We start from the raw sequence: 19,553 nt of genomic DNA, 5'->3' as shown, positions 1-19,553 counted from the left end.
TCTGCTCAATTTTAAGGAATGTTGTATCTTTGATTTCAGACTGTGAGAAGCTTTGCCAATTATATCCACTGCATTCTTTTTAATACAAAATAATAAGAGGTCACCTTTAACTCAAGGAATTAGAACATGAAGTATCTTCTTTCTGAAATGCAGTGAAAAGATACATTTTTTTATTAGAAGGATACATTGTTTTTATTTACTTACTTTAAATATCTTGCAAGGTTGTTTTCCACATGTACTACTGCCTGCCCAAAAAATTCATTCTCCAGCTCCTGAAATGACACTAAGGTCCATGTATATATTCTGGACAATTCTCAAGTAAGCCAATTAAACTAGAGTGTCTACAAACTGGTAAATTCAGATTGTTGAATGAAAACAAAGAATGCAGTGACTGAAGAACATGAAACAAAGATTAATGTTATCTTTCTGTAGCTACCAAAAGCAAGCCTGAAGTTTGATGGTTGCATTTCCGAACAGTACCTGCACCAGAGTACACTCCACATTCTCCTACCCCGCTGCAAGCCCAGCAGCTGGTGAGGCATGTGTTACAAACCCATGGCCAGGTTCCTCCTGCAGGTGTACTACAGACAACTACTGAATTCAAAACAAAGCCACTGACCCTGCTGGCACAACTGATTATAACCAAAATACCTTCCATTCTCTGCTGTACTTTTTGCCAGAGCTGACCAAGACAGCAGCTTCTCTTCTTTAGAACTCATGTCCTACATCCACCCTGTAGGTACTAGAAAGGTGACAGCCAAAAAAAGAAAAACATGCTCAGCCAAAATCCTCTTCTCTCCTCAAGCAGTATTATGTTGCAATAAGACTAAAATACTCTTTCTTGCTTCTTCTAAAATTCTTCAATTTAACTTTTATACAGCAGCTGAGGAAACAATGTATTTTGACTCTTTGATGCTTTGTTTCAATAAAAAAAAATATCCAGACCTTATGGGACAGCTAAAACACAGACTGCCTCATGGTTCTTTTTGTAAACTAAGACAAGGTACTCATTCTAGGTGTCTCTTGGGTTTATTAAAAAGATAATAGATTTTACAGGTAGTAATTAGGCACTGGTTAAAGTCTTATTAAAAAATATTACACTTCCATATCACAGAACTGTTAACTCCTAAATAATTTATCAAGAACTATTCAATCAGCACCCCTCCAGAACATGGATTTTTCATGGCAGAAGCTAACAGCTTGTGAGATCACCAGGTTACAGGTTGAACCATATAGGTTGTGACAGCTGAGTCCCAAACTTGTAAAGATTTTTAGTCACATTTCTGTTTAACTGTTTGCTCTACTGTGCAATGACCAGAAGCTCACTGCTCTAAAACCATGTCCTTTGTATCCTTCCTAGTCTGCTGTTGGATGTTTCCTATGAAAGAAACACCCAACCAAAGATAAAAGGATTTAAAGATAACAGAAATAAAATCCAAGTTCAGCTGCTGTGCTCAAGCAGCAAGATATGAGTGTTTTATCATATTATAAAATGGATATGCATGTGTTAGCAATGCCTTGGGTAATAGTCACTAATTTTTGCTTTAACTAAAAGGAACTATATCAGCTCTTCTTGAGAGATATGGTCTATAGCTCAAGGATTCAAGGTCATTCCCAAGGTGGAAAGGTAAAGTCCTGAAGAAAAGAAAAAAAAAAAACCCAACAAAAAAAGAGGGCCAGCCAAGCTGGTTGGTCTCACTGGAAGCTGGGAAGATCACCCATTCATATCTGAAGAAAACATATCTGGACAAAATACCACAGCAGCATGGCAAGAGGTGGGTATGCAGCCGCACAAAGGGAGCTGTGGAGAACAGACCTTTACTGCCAATCTCACTTCTGCATAGCCAGCAAAAGCTCTTTTGGTGTCTTACTGGGCTAGTGAGTGTCCTAATGTTTAGTCCAGCAATCCACTAAATTCCAGCTTAAGCTTTTGGATATTTTACTTCTAGATAGTAAAAATTACTTTGCAGTTTCAAGCTGCATATACCTTGCTTGTAGGGTCTCTTTGCACCTGTTGAAGGTTCACGAATAACCTGCTGCAAAAGAGGAATGACAGCACTACAGGCAAGGAAACTGAAGCACAGGTGAAAGCCCTTGGATTGCAGAACAGCTAGTGTGGAAAAGCTGAGTTTTAGTATTCCAGCCTTATAGAAAATCCTGATAGTTGAAAAATTAAGTTCATTTATCCAGTCCTACACATAACTTTCAAGTCCCAGGTTTTTAAAATCCTTCTGCCTCGTACTCCAAAACCGCCTACAACTCAATTTTTAATGCAGCCAGTCTAATTAGACAAAACATACTATGGAACTGCATTTGTGTCTACTCAAGTTAAAAAGTATTAAGATATTCTTTAACATGACCAATGGCCTACTTTATAATGTCATTAAACAAAATAAGCACTGGTGAACAATGTATCATTACACTCCTATGCCTGGGACACACTATCTTGAAGTCTGGCATACCTGAAATATCCTATTCACTTCATATTAAGTGAATACTTTTTTACACTTTCAGCTGACCTTGTTTGTCATAGAAGACTGCATTTACACTAATATTAATAAAAATCTTCTGTTCTGCAGTTACACATTTAATAATTCTTGTTTATGTATTAGAAGAGGTTTTGTTGTTTTAAAGACAGCATACACTGGTTTTTACTACTATTTTCACATTTTAAGTAGTCTTTTGCAAGTCAAAGTTATTCGTAAATATTTAGTTAATTCATGGAATAAATAAAATTTTTAAAAACAACTGCCCCCACAAACAAAAAAACCAAAACATTGCAAAACCAATTTGCAGATATGCATACAATTCCTGATACTGATATTTAAGTTTGTACCCAAGGCTCATGCCAACAATTTGGCATGATTTGCATGATTACCCAGGCAGATGCAATCATTTTAGCCCCAATATGAAAGGATTTTAAGCTAATGCAAGCTCACTGGCTTCCACAGAGTCTGCACCAGGTTTCAAACCAGGCTGTAGTCCCACAGCACTGACACCCTCTATTTCTGTGTGCTTTTATCCTATTCAGGTACCTGCTGCTCTGGAACATTTGGAGTACTTTTTACCTTCACTGCACCTTCCCATTGATTAGGGACTGGTCTCTTTTGCTGTCAATCTTGGCAAGAGAAGATGCCCTTAAGCCCTGAGTCACAAGCACCGTATACAAAGTACAGTACAGAGACTTCTCTTTAGTGCTAGGCTGCTCCAATGCAGCCTGAGGTGAGGTCACAGTACTGAGCATAGAGCCTGCACACACCTGGCAGGAGCACAGCTTCACTGACCAGACAGGGGACTTGGAGGTCCCATCACCAAACCAACATGAACATACTCCCCTCTGCAAGTGAGACCACAGAGGCTCTTACCACTTGAGGCAGGGAGTACACAGGGAAAACAAGCCAGCTAGCAGGGCGTAATTCCGGCCTGGGCAGTGTTCTCAGCACAAGCTGTCAGCACAGTCAGCATTCATTAAAACTGAACAGCTCGGCTTAAACTGCTTTATCAACACATGAAGGCATCACCTTCACCTGAACTCCACCAGCCTTCAGAAGTGTTTAGCTCCCCCTTTTCCTCACTAGAAATTACATTTATTAGTACTGCAGTATCATATATATAAGTGTTATTCTTGGACACCACTGTGCTGAACAGTGGGCAAACACAGTACAAAGACAACCTCTGACCCAGAAACTTGCAACCTAAATAATCCAAGATACTTGTCCACTTCACATTGCACCAATGCCTTCAATACTCAATTAATATTCTTCAATTCAGTGAACCACTCTTGTGGAATGCCACAGGAATTTTGTCAGTGGATTTCATTTATCACAGAAAAAGGCTTAAAAAGAAATATTTGATATCAATATAGTTTAGAGAAAAAACAACTGCAAGTAGAGTCAAGTTCTATTGTCTCAGTCAGAAATGTTCTAGATTGATCAGCCTGAGCTCTGAACTAGTATAATATCACTGTTTTGGGGAACACAAGTGTAAATGAGGACACACACCAATACTTACTACTTCTAAGTGATGTTGCAAATCACTTACTATCTCAAGGTCAGCTGTAGCAAAAACTGTAGCTGATTTTGAAGTTTAAAAGGAAAAAAAAAAAAAAAACCAAAAAAAAAAACCTACCCAAGGAAGAAAAATCTGCTATTGAGACAACAAATTAAAAGGATAAAATCACAGAAAAGGAAAATAAAGAACATACAAAATATTGAAAAAGCACCTCTGCATGTTTGCCTCCATAAAACCACTAATTCCCTTGAATTGCACAATTTCACAACACTAAATCCTTGTATTAACCTCATAAATTTGAATTTTTAGGACTGAGTTGTAAATTCCCAATAGAATCCACTCTTCATTAGCTAAGGCTAGACTTCAGTGTTATTCACAGTGAAGTGATAACCATGGCTATACTCCTCACTTTGCCCAAGAAGCAAAAGAAAACCAGTAGAAAAGCTTAAATTCACACTTCAGGGTACAGTTTTCAAAGATATTAAACTGTTGGAGCAACAAATTCTGTTTTGAAGTAACCAGACATTGCTTTTTGCTTCAGTATGACCCTATTTTATAAGGATTGCTTTTGGGGTACTATGGCAAATAGCTTTTACTCATTTTAAAGCAAAATATTCTGAATAGTTTAAAAGGATGGCCAAAAGAGGGAGGAAAATTCAATTATCACATCTAAAAATATGAGGATCAGAATATGTAACTTTGGACCCAGTAATGAAATAATGATAAAAAAATTCCATAAATTGCTTTCTTATCTGAAAGAATTTGGAGCATGTACAACCGTTCTTACTGACCAGAACAAAGACTGTTCTCTTAATTATATTTTACAGATTCAAGATTAATAAAAAAAAAAAAAATCATCCCTGAAAGTAGGTAAGTACTGCCCTGTAAATATTTTCATTCTTTTCAGACTCTTCTGAAATAGTTTTTACAGAAATAGTCTTCACTTTGCTCATGATTTTTGAACTACACATGAACATTTCCACTTCATTCTATTCTAGAACTGATATACATATAAGTTCTTTGTAAATAAAAGGGAATTTAACCTAAGAAAAGTTTTTTTCCTCTAGTTAATCTGAAAAACAGGTATTTTTTCCTTTAATTAAGCAAGGAAATTTTTTTTTGCCTTTTTTGTAACTTTTTCTCTTTTGCACTGCCTTCCTGAAAGCTGGGTCTGCTATTTTTGGATTACAGAAACACTGATCTCCTTTAGCTTAATATATTTTTGCAAAGGAATGACTATATCCAGTGACACTTCATCAGTTATTGCTACTTTCCATATTTAAGAAAAATTCTAATAACCTAAACAAATGGAAGAGTATTCTTACTTATATTCCCGAAGTTCTTTTGCTGGGAATACACAAACAGCATTTTCAAAGGGAAGGAAAATAGGAATTTAAAAGAATAGCAAACTCTGCATGCATTAGAACAGGTGCATCTGCTTCCTCCCTTAAATATACATAACTGTTCTGTTTTCAAGCAGGAAAATAACACATTATTTAGCTATTAATCCTTCTGGATATACCTAGAAAAGGAATGTTTTATTCAGAGCGATTGCTCTTTTTTGGATCTGGGTTATGCATGTCAGACATTCACCAATGTAGTTCTATGAATAGATTTCCTTGTTGCCTTCATTGTATGACAAAATAATGGATCTGATGGTCTATTTGTAACTTTTGCAGCAAAAATGCAATTGGTTACATGTGGTTTTAGTTAATAATTGCTTTGAGAGGCAAATATTATAAAACAGTAAGGCAGAGAACCATTCATTCACAGCAGAGGTGCAAGTCAGGATGATGACAGGACATAATTGCTTATTGCTGTTTTGAATATTTAACTTTTAACATTTGCCACCACTGAAAAAGCCTGGCTGGCAGTAGCACATTCTAGTTTCAGTTAGATGTGAGCCAAGGGAAGGTAAAGAACCATGATAAACAGCCAGCACTATCCACACACAAACACTATTTGATCTGTTGACAGTCATGAGACTGAAAACAATGAAAATCATATGTCATTGCTTCTGACCTTCTGAGCCTAAAAATAGCCTTAAAATTAAATATCCCAGCTTGGCTTTTTGTTGGTGGGGTTTTTTGGGGTTTGTTGTTGGCTTGTTTTTTGGGGTTTTTGCAGGGGTTTTTTGTTGCTTTTTTTTTTAACTAAGAATAAGGATCTTCACACTGTCACTGCAGAGAATACAGAAAACAATTTCCATTAGAAGGCGGCCTTGTGAATATGCATGCAATGTACAACATGAGATAAGGTCCTCAAGACAAGTAAAGAACTGAAATACATACTGAGAGGAAATTAGATAGCTAAGAAACATTTTTTCCTTCATGAATTACAACTGAAGTATCAGTGTATCCACTAGCTTGTATCAAATGAATCCTTAACATTTGCCTCCCAGTTGTCATGTATGAGCTGCTTACTGGATACTTTGTAATGCTATCATATTTCCAAGAAATAAAACAGACATTTATTTGTAGAAAACAAGAATGAGCAGAAAGCAGAAAAAGATTTCACCATCACACACAGATGGGATTTTGCATATGTGTGTGTTTTTTGTTTGAGTTTGTTTTTGTTAAAACAAGGAGAGACTACAGAGCAGAAGCTGACAAGAGGGAGAAATGCTGACTAAAACAAACTGCTCAAACTGAACTGACTTCATTGCCAGAAGTCAAAGGGATGAACAAATAGAACAACAAATGGTGCCAAAAGTGTGCTCTCTGTAGAAGAAGAAAATCCAGTTATGTTCTCAGTTCCCCTCTGCAAATCCACAGAAATGCCAGGCATGTGATATTATCTGTTCTGGACATACAACAGTATAATGTGGGCATTTGTGGTTCATACTGCTGGGTACATGGGCACATTATACTCAAGTGTGTATTCAGAAGACATTATTTTTAATTCCTTTCCATAAAATAAAAGCCAGATGATAAAGAGTGGCTACCTTCCAGACAACCTGGAAAAGCAGCCCACTTGTCACAGAAGGGACACCCATTCTACAGAAGAGTAAAAGCAAATTTGTCAGATTCTTCAATGATTTAATGCTAAAATAACTTTCTAAATACTTTCTAAATACTAACTTTCTTTTTGTTGAGAAACCAAACTTTTCTACTTTAACTGAAATAAACAACTGATGCCCATGCACAAATCTATTTTCATAATTCATATGTTTCAGTAACAACATATGCATGGGAAACTGAAAAAAATTAAACTGCTTGTAGGGCTCATAATTCAAATGTGAAAGTAATATACTCATAAGTCTTCTAGATCACGTGCCTCAGAGATGTTATAAACATAAACATCTTTTGAGATAGACCTAATAAAAAATTTAGATTTTCATTATAAAGCCTACACATGACAAACAGCAATATACTGCTACTGGCAATGAGAAGGCAGATGAAACCTATGCAATGCAATCTTCCCCTCAAAACAGACATTATGTATACAGCAACACTTGATGCTTTCCCCACCTTCACCTTCCAAATTCCCTCATCTAGATTACTCTGCAGCCCTAGCAACCCATTTACACTCAGCTGGCTGTCCATCACCATTATCTGTACCATGTTCTGCCCTCATACATGACCTCTAACTCCAATAATGGAAAATACCTTGCTCACCAACCCAAAGTGTCACTTGCTATAATTAGCATTCTGGGAGCTAACTGTACAGTCATTAAGGCACTGAGAAAGACACATGTCCTGTCTTAGTTCAGTGTATACCAAGTGATCAGTCAGATGACCATTAATGCAGTGAAGTCTTTACTCAGACAGCCAACTTGCCTGGCTCAATCTATGACCTGTCTCCATGGGTTATCTTTCAAGAGATGGATAATGATGCTCTTTCAAGTTACCTTCCCATGAAATGTGTGGTTTCCAGTCTCCCTTCCTATTCCCAGGATCATCTGCAATAATAAAAACCTAACTTTGAATAGAAGAACAATCTGTCATTCAGCAGCAACAGCTTTTGCTGAGCACACAACTCCACAATAAAGGACACCACCTACTGTGACTTCCCTTCTCACTAAGAACATGGAACAGAATGAGAATCTTTCCCCTCCATTCCCGAATCTCAGTATTTTAATCTATTATCACCATCATCTTGTTCCAATTTGGATGGTCAGTTAAATGATTTAATACACCAAAGAAATACTGCTAATGCAAACTCATGTAATGCTACTATATAACAGAAATTAGAGCATGGTGCTAGAGTGATGCAAAGAAACAGTTAACACCATCAAATTTTATTAATATAAATCATCCTTTATCAAACCAAAGCTACCAGGCTGCTACCTAATTCCTAATTTATGTTAGATGTATTAAAATTTGTTATGTTGTCATACATAGTGTCAAAAAAAACCACTCTTAATGATAGAATTTATTTTCAGGATCATTTTGTGTACATAAAATAGTCTATTTAAAATAAAAAAGAGGTTCCCTTGAGTTAAAACTAAGAAACAAATCAAGAGTAGTTAGGAAAAAGTGTACCTCATTTGTGGAAACTTAACTTTTAACATCTAACAATTCAAAGACATAAAGACCTTGGAAGACATCTTCTGAGGACTATGATTTCTACACAGAACAGAAATTATTCAGTGGCCGTATCTGTCCTATCTCATGATAAATGGCCATTGTATCTGCCTCCAACTACACAAAAAAAAGGAATGTTTAACTTCAGATGGCAAAATATTAGGAGCATTCCAATGTATGGGATTTTGAGGTTTTCTTCTGAGAACTTTTTCTTACCACATACTTCTATATGGGCTATGGATTTAAATGGTTTTGATGGGCCGACTAGTAACTGGAATCCAGGGTCAGTATCATTTGTTTGGCAAAATACTTGTCTCAAGGGAAAACTGGAAGCAAAACACAAAAAACTGGCTGGGCAACTAGCATGAATGACATAAAAATCTAATTCTGACAAAATACAAAATACATTCCTTTTAATGTTTCTGAAACATAAAATCAACTTTTTTTCCTTTTTAAAAAAAAGAATCTTGGACTGGGATCCAGAGACAGAAGGCAATTATGCTAGAGATATATTAGCCTAGTACTAACTTGTATATTTGACTTGCTTTTAGTTGTGTTGTGTTGTGTTTTAGTTTTAGAGGAGTCTGTGGCTATTCAGCCTACTGTCCAAACTATTACAGTCAATTCAAGGACAGCAACTGCAAATTAAAATGTGGAAAATCCATTACTAATTTAGCAGAGAGCTGAAGAAAATGCAGCTTTTTGCAACCCTGACTTCAGTGTACCTAACCAAATAAATAATCTTCCCAGAACAACAGTGATGCAGAAGTGTGTCGCTATCTAAAAATAAATAAGCAAACTAAGAAAATCAAAACTTCATGAGAATGTTTTCTTCACTCCCTCTGACTGGAAAATCAGTGAGGTGATCTTTGTTTCTTTTATTTTTAGTATTACTTACATACTACATATACATTCTTGTTCTGCAATCTGTATACTAAAAATAAATATGTTTTAGAGACATGTATCAGACATAAGCAAATATTTTTCAGTAATTTTCACTGAATTGTACTAGCTTATTTTGAAAGCACGTGTATAAAAAAGTTAATAAAAAATATTTTTTAGCATCATCACCATCATCATCAAGCAGTTATATGTAATGATGATAGCAATGGATGCTGAAGTTATTCAGAGCCACTCCACAACCGACAGTTTGGGAAATGCCTGAGTAGGCACTCAAGAATTCCTGAGCAGCAATTGTATTGAAAGAAAAGTGATGGGAAGAGAAGTGGAGAATATGAGGTAAAGAGGAGAGACTTTGCAGAAGTCAGTTACATCTGAAAAAAGAAGAAGCTTATGAAAATACAGCTACTACAGATTGAGTCAAAATCTAGGGTACTCCTTCGCTGCCACTATGGGGAATATTCTGAAACTGTAATATGTCATTAGTCTAGCTGAAATATGAGGAAACAATATTGATACAAAGAAATTTTAACAATAAAACTAAAAAATCTGATTCCTACAGTCATTTTGTAAGATCAGATATTTTTCCATATAACAAGTTGAAAAGGAATGCAAGGAGTAACGCAAAAATGCACAATGGTGTGTGATTTAACTGCTAACTTGAATCATTTAGCAGTCACAAGTAACTCCCCTAAACTGATTCTAAAATGGACAGATATGAAAAGGAAAAACAAAATGGTCAACAAACAGCAGCAGAAATACCTTAAATATGTTGATGATTTTTCAGCTTAAGGAAGGAGAAATCAATTCCAGGATCTAAGAGCTGTCCAAGGCATTAAATATTTTATAGAGAATCATTCTAATTGTCTTCTTAGAGTTAACCTATCTCATATTACTAAGCAATTCTATCCAATCAGAAGCCCATTTTTTTTTTCTTAAAGCTGTGTTTGAGAAACTCAATTTCAAGTTGTCAGCACTGATAGGCATTTATTCTGCACCTACATTGAAGTCTGTGGTAAAGGGAGGTTGAAAAACCAGCTGAAATTCAAAGTCACACTCTGAAATGCACTTCTGAATTTCATTGGAAGACAGAAAGAAAGAAATAGTTATATTACTGCAAATGTTCTGCCTGTTCCCCTTTACTGATCTTGCCAACTACTCAACTGCATTTTGCACTCTATTTCTTTTTTCAGCACAACAACACTCAAATTACACATCCCTCCCAAGCATTTTCCCCAGCTATTTTTTCTATCTTATCCTCACTACATTTATCTTACAAAGAAAAGAAATGAAAATTGGTATAAATGCAGAATATTAACAACTACTCCTAAAGGCATTTTGTGGTATCTGTTCAGTGTGTTAAATATATCAACGCACTGAAATGAAATTGTAGTGCTACAAGTAAACAGTGAGGCACAGATCTCTTGGCAGAAGTCCTTCAGAATAAGAGGCAAATCAATCCTAACAATGTCTGTTACAGAATACACCGCAACCAACACTCAAATTATCAAGGACTAGGGAGCTCCATTCTAACAAATGTTTAGGTCCCCTGAATTCAAAATTTAAGAGACAAAATAGGAGTGAAAAATAGAAAGACAAACAGAATGAACTGAACAAGAAAAACCACCTTACCTTTCACAAGCTCGGACAGTCCATGCAGCAATTATCCATAATGAGATACTAAAAACCAACAGTACAGTTCCTGGACATATTGTCATTAGAGTCTTCATAACAAAACGGGTATTGAAGTTTATCTTATTTAATGCTCCAATGCTTCTAGATGAGGCATCAGTGAAAAGTTTGCTATGCAAAAGCATAACTCTGGCAATAAGATAAAGTCTTAAGAACATTGGTATAGATAAAATAATATCCACATCAGCTGTTGTTGTGGATGGAGCATAAGAAAAGGCGAGCCGGGCTGTCCATGTGAATGTGTAATTCCCAGGTATGGGATGTATAGCACACACCAGTATTTCCAAGCAGATAAAGAAAATACGCTCATAAGTCATGGCTATTCTCCAGTCATCTGCTCCATTGTCCACCATGAACAACTGAAATAATAAAATATAAGGTTAACTTTAGTACATCATTTAAAAAACTGTTATAATTCCATTTAAAATTACCACAGTTTTCTATGCTGCCAAAGACCATTAAAAAAAAAAAAAAAAAACACATCACGGAAAATGACATTACAACATCACTATGAAAGGAAATATAACTCTGGTTAAGACAAAAAGAATTTTTAATACACTATTTTTAAAACTGCACATGAAACTGAATTAACATTCATTCATTATTAGCAAAGAATTCCTCATATTTTTAAAATTGTAATATTTTATTTTAAAAAAAGTCTGGACCCCTTGTCCATTCAAAATCAATTGTTTACTCCAAGTTCATAAAATTGAGAAGCATTTAGTGGTTTTCTGAATAGATAACTAAATTACAAAGTAAAAATATTTCTTAAGATTGCTGTTAAGCTTCAGCCAAGGTGATATTATAGCTTCTATAGAAGTATCCAAGTTTTCTTCAAGGCACCAATAATGATCAATGTAATATACAAAACTACATGAGAAAGTGCACAAAGACTCAAGAAGAAATCTCATGCTGAAAATATGAAAAATAACAGCCAGCAAATATCAGAGTAGCCCAGGTAGCCAGGTGATGTCCAGAAGCTGAAAATTAAATGCACATGTTGGTTGTTGCACAATCAAGGCCTTCAACTTGTCACCCAGGAACAAAGGTACTAAAACATTTCACACTGTTTAGCAAATTATGTGCCTGATGATTTAAGAAATAAATAGCTAATCAAGCAGTACTTGTCACTAGCTGAGATAGAGATATGCAAGACCTTGCAAATGGACTTTTAGAGAGGATCATAACCCATATGTACAAAAAAGATACAATTTCAGACAGAAGACTTCCCCATCACTTCAACTGTAGTTTGAATCTAAACAAGGCTGTTCAGTAAACAGGTAAGAGGGGAAAAAATACTTTCGCAGAATTTTTAAAATTAGATTATTCAAAAATAATGGGTGAGAAGACAAAGGTCATTATGTGTTCCCTAATGTAAGAAACGTATTTTTGGCATCCTAAACCCTATATACACACCAAAACACCATTCATCTCCACTGCTCTTTGCCCCCTTCCTTCTTTCAAAAGTTTAAAAATACAAGCTTGATTTCCCTGTGTTTTTTAGTGATCAAAAAACCACTCTACATCCTTCTCACAATACCTTCAGTTTGTCTTTCATAAAAGTGCTCTATTGAAACTGTTTAGAGAAGTGATAATCACAAATTAACTTCATTGTGGTTGATCAAACAACAAACCAAAATAAATTTCTGTCTTTATGGATCTAGTTTTTATCCCTTATGTTCTTTCTCTCCATCTTATTACACTAGGTGTTGGTGACAAGGTTTTGGTTCCGGGGAATGGCTGCAGGGCTAATGTCAGCAAGAAATGGTCAGGGCTGCTCTGCAATGTACCCACTGCAGGATACAGCTGAGTTCACCAGTGAAGTAGGTGGTGCTCCTGTGAAAGCATAGTTAAGAAAGGGCAAAACATGGCCCAGGCAGTGAGTAATAAAAGTAAAAATGTGAAAAAGAACACTAGAAAGTCTAAGGTCAGAAAAGAAGAGCGAGGAGGTGCTCCAGGCACCAGGAACAGAGAGGAGCTCATGGAGAAGAAGGACCATGACAAAGGAGGCAATTCCCTGAAGCCTGTGGAGACAACCACTTCAGGGCAAGCTGGGTATTTGCTGAAGAAACACTCACTTGCAGAAAGCTCACACAGCAGCAGATTCCCCTTAGAAAAACTAATGCCTATCTAAGTCTCATGCTGGAGCAGATTTATTCTGAAGGGCTGCAGACCATGGAGAGGACCCACACAGCAGCACAAAAAAAGTGTGAGAAGAAACAAGTGGCAGAGAGGAACCTTCATGGACCCATTGTCATTCTCCATGCCCCCCATACCACTCATGGAGGAGAAAATACAGGAGCTGGGAATGAAGATGTTAAGCCTGAAGACAGATTCAGCCTGAGGAAAGGGTGATGGAGCAGCATATTTTTTGCCATCTTAATTTGCTTTTAAATATCAATAAAGTAAATTAATTTTCCCCAAGTTGTGCTTATTTTGCCAGTGCTGTCAGAGGATCTCCCCATCTTTATTTCAACTCACAAACTTTTTCATCTTATTTTCTCTCCTTGTGCTGTTGAAGAGGGAGAGCAAAAGCATAGCTGGGTGGGGGTCTCACAGCTGGCCAAGGTGAATCCATCACATTTACATATAGTTCTTATCTCCACTCCAATATTATTGAAGACAAAGTCGTATACTGTTGAATTAAGCTAAAGAATTCAATGTATGCAACATGAGCACATACCATTTCTTTTACCTGTGGTCACTCTGCAAGCTACGGATACTAGATATGTGAATTGTTACTGGAAGGCCAATTGATATCTGTCTGTATATCTGTCTTACCAAAACAGTGCAATTTTGCACTTAGCAAATACACGGCCAAACTTTCGAAGTACTGTAAAGCTCCAGTGCATTTGATTCTTGTGATTAGCCTGCAAATACTGTAAGTCAGATCTTAGAATTGTTACATCAGACATGAAGAAATCTAGGTATTTAGAACACTCGGAATACAGATTAATAGTAACCAGCATGACTGAAATAAACAATATGATAATATCAGATCTCTCAAATGCTGTGCGAGTTTACAAAAAAAAAAAAAAAAAAAAGAATAAATTTACAATGGATTTAAATATTTCTATTGTAAGATACATATCAAATACATGTCAAAGTGGCAGTGCTATAAAGTTTCAAAATCTGCTGAAAAAAGAAAAAAAGCAATTGTCTTTTCTCCTCCCTTTTTATGTATACTTTTCATAGATTTCAAAAAGAATTCTATATGCGGAAAGGCAATTCACAAAAAATTATACCTTCAGTACTGATTAAATTTAAAAGGTGAGAACAGAAAAACATTGAGTTAAACACGGGCATTAAAACTTGATTTTGCCATTTTTATTGCAGATAATGTTATTTTATGACTGAATTTTTTTAAAACATTGAGACATCATTACGGAATACATACTTGATAAGTCACCTGTCAGCAGAAGAAAACCTAACATGCAACATAGAGAGAAATTTCTCTGCAGATCTCAGTAGAATGAGTTATGCTTATGGACACAGAAGGTGCCTATCAATCTTCCATGACCTTAGCTGTGACAATTTATTCTAAGAAAACAAATATTTTAAAGTGATAATATCTTAAGCTGTCATATAATGAGATTTAGGAGGTAAAAACATGAAAGGCAGAAAATGCCGGAAGTCACAAAGACACAGATCCAGCAAAACATTTCTATTTCAAAAAAATGAAACATTTCAAAATTGCATTTATGAGGCTGACTTCATTACAGTTCTTTGCCTAAGTTCAAACTATGATGGATATCAAACACTGCAGAACATGAAAAGGCATCAATCACATGCTGTGAATAACAATTAAGTTCAGACATAATAAAATGGCACAGAAAGTAGTACAGGATTCCAAGTGCACATTTTATATACTTGCAATTATGCAATCTACTTAATGCAAGCTTACTTCTAATTTGGAACATACAGAGGTATTTGTGCATGCCTGTGTGCTTAGCTATGTACATTTCCACTCCAGAAAGTGAGGAACATAAATGAAGGGAGAAGGGGAAGGACAGCTGAACAGCACCATTCAAAGGGTAAGTATGCACACTCTAGGCTGATTTCAGACAATCTGGCTGTAACAACCATGCATTAATTTCAAGATGCTACTCCTCATCTGAATGGAGAATGACACTAGCAATAAAAAGAGAATTTAATAATTCCTGTAGATTTGAGTCCCGCACTTCACAGAGAAGGACAAACTTCAGTCAAGGTCACATATGTTATTACTATTCATAGTTTTCAAATTTTTTGTAATTATTCAGAGTTAAAATCTAATGCAAGTACTTCATCAGTGTCCTGCAAGATTCTCCAAATATAGAACTCTCATACACTTTTACTACGTCTCCACTTTGTGTAAAAAATTCTGAAGTTATTCTCACCTGAAATTATGTAATGTATTTCTAGGATGTTGTATGTGAATGTAAGACACAGAATCAATGCCCCACTTTAAAAACATAAAAATGACAGATATTTATAGAAATAGGTAAGTGTATATTTACACAGTTACATTCATATAACACCAGATTAAAAAAAAAAAGGCATTCTAAACAGACAGACTGCACACAATGACAAATTGGATCAGAGACTCCCTAAATGAGAGAAACAAAAGGAGAGAAATTAATTTTCTGAATTGTGGTGAAGGCAAAGAAAAAGGAAACTAGTCATGTTTTAAAAATGCCTTTACAGGCAAAAGGACAAATCTGAGAACTGTATCACTACCGTGCTGTAATACTGTGGGGATACAATAATACAGGAGTAAAAGGGAAGCAATAAACAGTGATAAAGCAGCATCAGCTGTAGTGCTGTAAGCATTCCTTGGAGAAAGGAAATCAACTTTACTTACAAGCAAATTGTTGCAATTGTTTAATTAAGAACCCAAACAAATAATGGTTAAATACTGGAGTCACTTAAATCTTACAAAAGAACTGACAGGAATATGACTAAGAGTAGCAAAATGTAGCCTCCAGGATTGACGACTTACCAGAAATTTTGAGCCAGTATTTTTCTATAGTATGTATTACACAAAATATCATTCATGCAATCAAAAAAATAAAAACATTATGGTAGACAAAGAAGATACTCTTTTTGTCTCACTACTCCAAAAAGGCAAGTTACTCTCCCACAACATTAGTAAAAATTATTTAAAGCCATTCTCAAGTCATGACAGGAAATTGCCATCTTAAGCCTTTAGTACAGTTACCTCTAACTAGGAGATGGAAATTACTTTCTTACATCATTGGAAGGCATGTAATCAAATGGCCTGTAAGTTACCCAAATGCCTGTTGACCTTGGAGAGCCTATAGGAGTTCCTGGAAGCTGCTGTACTCCTCATCCTAAGTACAATGCCCCACATCAGACATGTTAGTGGGTTTAATACATATGTAAAGTCATGAGGCATCAAACTCCTTCTGCACATACAAAACACAGAAGGCAAATAATATGATTTTTTCAAAAAATGACATGAGCAACTGGCTATCTTGTATTTGCCAGAATGTTTTCCATATGCAGAATAAAAAACAAACTTTCTTGTAGGTCACTAGAAACTAATCCACAAGGTCTAGTTATCTACCAAAACATCTTCTGAAACATGCTTAGTTCATTCAAATGAGGAAGCCAGATTGCTCTATTACTTATACATGTACACATGCATGCACACATATATTCCCCTCCCAAATATAAACATCCCAGTTTAAACAGAAGATTTTAAAAGTCTGGTACTTAGTTTCAGCCCAAAAATTATTTGTGTAGTACATTTAAAATTGACATCTCTGTGCAAAATTGGTTTTTTACAATGATTAATATTTTGCTATAAACAAAGCATGTGTGTAAAGCAAACTTCATGTTATGATTCCTGATGGCTAAACATGCCCAAAATACTTCTCTCAAATACTGCATTTAAATGTTATCATCTTGGGAAGGGATGGGGAAAAGAGGCTCAGAGAATTTATAGTCTTTGTGAATTGTATTTTCAGAAGTGCAGTACCAAAAATTTCACATTAAAATACATCTTAATAGTACATCTTGGTTACTCTGACATGTCACAAATAACCACAATCATTTCAAAAAAACAGATGTGTGTTAAAAAATGCTCTTAATCACGTTTGTCTGTGTCATTTTTTTCATATCTATCCCTCAGATCATTATTAAAACAAAAGGGAAAGTTTTTAGAAAGAAAGGAATTTAGAATCAATGAATAATATAGGGTTAAACTCTGCATGAACACACGAAGTTAAATTCCACCTACCCATACTTCCCTCCTAGTTTAATCCACATGCTAACAGTATTCTTTTTAGCCTTTTCTCTCTAAAGATATTCAGAAGCATTCCTCAATATTCTTAAATGGTACTGTACAGATTTTCAGCTGTACTCTTCATCCCAAACTATGAAATAGCTTAACACCCCCTCCTCCCCCGCAACAGCCTACAATGCCAAAAGACCATTATAGCACTAGCAATTGCTGGGACCTACATAATTTCTTTTCATATAGGTCTCTCCATACACATACATGTGCTCCAGTCACTCAGAGAAGGTGAGACACTCCTAATAATATCATTACTTTCTATGCAGTATTAAGAATCGAAATCCAAGGAGTACAAAAAAAATAGAGAAGACATTCCAAGATATCAGGATTCTTTCCCAATGATACAGAGAAGAACCTCCTGAGAAAAGCATAATTATGGATTGAGGTAAGAAGTCATCAAAAACTCATAAATATATAAAAAAATCAAAGTAATTGTAATGAGCTTACTATTAATAATAGATTGTAAACAAAATTAATACAAAACCAGAGTTTTTTCACTTTCAATGTTAAAGAGATATTTCACAAGACAATTTCCTAGTATAATTCTGTTTGGAGTCTTGCTTGAACAATCACAGCTGAGCTTCCTGAGATCTGTAATCAACAGGGAGATATTTACTTACATGAATTTTTATGAACCTTTGAACAAATCAGAGCTCCATAAATAAAAGTCCACTACTCAAGGTGAGTATATTCATTTGAGATATATAGCAGAATAAGCACTACGTGACTCAATTGAATTGACTGAAATATGAGTTTCTACTTGTCAATGTCTATGAAAGGTATTCCTTCATTTTAACAACAGTCTTAATTTAATAGCTATTTCATTATGCCAACATTTCAGATCCTACCCCCTGTGCTGCACAAAACAACCAAAACAAGCTCCTTAAGTTACCACATGTAGAAGGCTTCCATCCAGCATCAGAAGTTTCCAAAAACTCTTGTGCCTGTCTTTGAGAATCAGTAATGTCCTCCAGGCAGATAGAGAAGCTGCATGATTTATCAAAGCTCTGAACATCACTGAAGTGCAAGAACAATAAGAGAGAAGGAACAAAACTGAGGGAGTGGCTGATACACCTGAAGGCTGTGCTGCCATTCAGTGGGACCTTGATAGGCTGGAGAGTTGGCTAGGGAAACTTAGTGTAGGGTGTGTTGCACCTCAGAAGGAATAACCCCAAGTACCAGCACAGGCTGGGGGCTGACCTACTGGAGAGCAGCTCTGTGGAGAAGCACCTGGGAGTCTTCATGGATGACAAGTTGACCATGAGCTGGCAGTGCCCTTGTGGCCAGGAGGGCCAGTGGCATCCTGGAGTGCACTGGGGAGAGTGTGGCCAGCAGGGTAGGGAGGTGATAAATGGTTAAATACTGGAGTATACCCCTCTATTTCGTCCTAGGGAGACCACACCTGGAGTGCTGTGTCCAGTTCTGAGCTCCTCAGTACAACAGAGACAAGCAGCTACTGGAGAAGGTCCAGAGGAGGCCACAAAGAGCTGAGGGGTCTGGAACATCTCTAAGGACTAAGAAAGGTTATTTGGATGTAGCCAGCCCTTAAAAACCTACCAGTAACCTAACCTAGCCAGACCATACCTTGTTCTGAGTTCAGCTTCCATCAGCTGCCAACCTGCAGTGCCCTGTGCTTTTGCTGGCCGCTCTGGCACACTCTCCCTGCTAAAAGACTGCATAAAAATTGTGCCAGTTTTATTACACTTAAAAGAGAACGTTCCAAAGTAAATGGATTGCTTAGGTCTACTTTCACAAATATAAAGAAATTACCACACTGAACAAACAACCATGCTAATAAAATAATCTCCAACAACAACAGCAAAAAAAAAAAACAAAAACAACCACCTCTTCAAAAATTTCTCCTGGTCTTTTAGGTCTGCTTCAACTACTACAATGAAATTGGTAGTACAAGGATGGAAACATTGATATCAAAGTAAGGGAGGATTTCAGCTTTGCACTGGAGCAGCAGTTCCAAAACTTTGTACATGAAGAACACAGCAGATCTTTGTACAAAGCAACCGTGTTATTTTGCAGAACTAACTCTTAGAATGTTTATCAAGAAACACAGTGGTTTGTGATATGTTTTTCTCCATTTTGAGTACTTGAGAAATAAAGTAATTCTA

The 19,553-nt window shown here is 36.1% G+C and overlaps 1 protein-coding gene across 5 annotated transcripts in view; it reads right to left on the bottom strand.

Moving 5' to 3' along the window:
• Positions 1–19,553, bottom strand: part of KCNN2 (potassium calcium-activated channel subfamily N member 2) — a 68,856-nt gene that overhangs the window by 36,354 nt on the left and 12,949 nt on the right. For 4 of the 5 annotated variants that reach the window (XR_008428749.1, XM_053932663.1, XM_053932664.1 and 1 more), the window contains exon 3: positions 11,070–11,488. The exons of the other annotated variant lie outside the window; for it this stretch is intronic. Coding sequence is in view for 3 of the 4 variants with exons in the window: in XM_053932663.1 (XP_053788638.1) it covers positions 11,070–11,488 (419 nt within the window). In the remaining variant the exon portion in view is untranslated. The remainder of the gene's footprint in view (positions 1–11,069; positions 11,489–19,553) is intronic. 5 annotated transcript variants of the gene reach the window in all.

The sequence above is a fragment of the Vidua chalybeata genome, chromosome Z (genome assembly GCF_026979565.1).
Source record: "Vidua chalybeata isolate OUT-0048 chromosome Z, bVidCha1 merged haplotype, whole genome shotgun sequence".
NCBI classification, from domain to species: Eukaryota; Metazoa; Chordata; class Aves; order Passeriformes; family Viduidae; genus Vidua; species Vidua chalybeata.
This window is presented reverse-complemented; position numbering and strand designations above follow the sequence as displayed.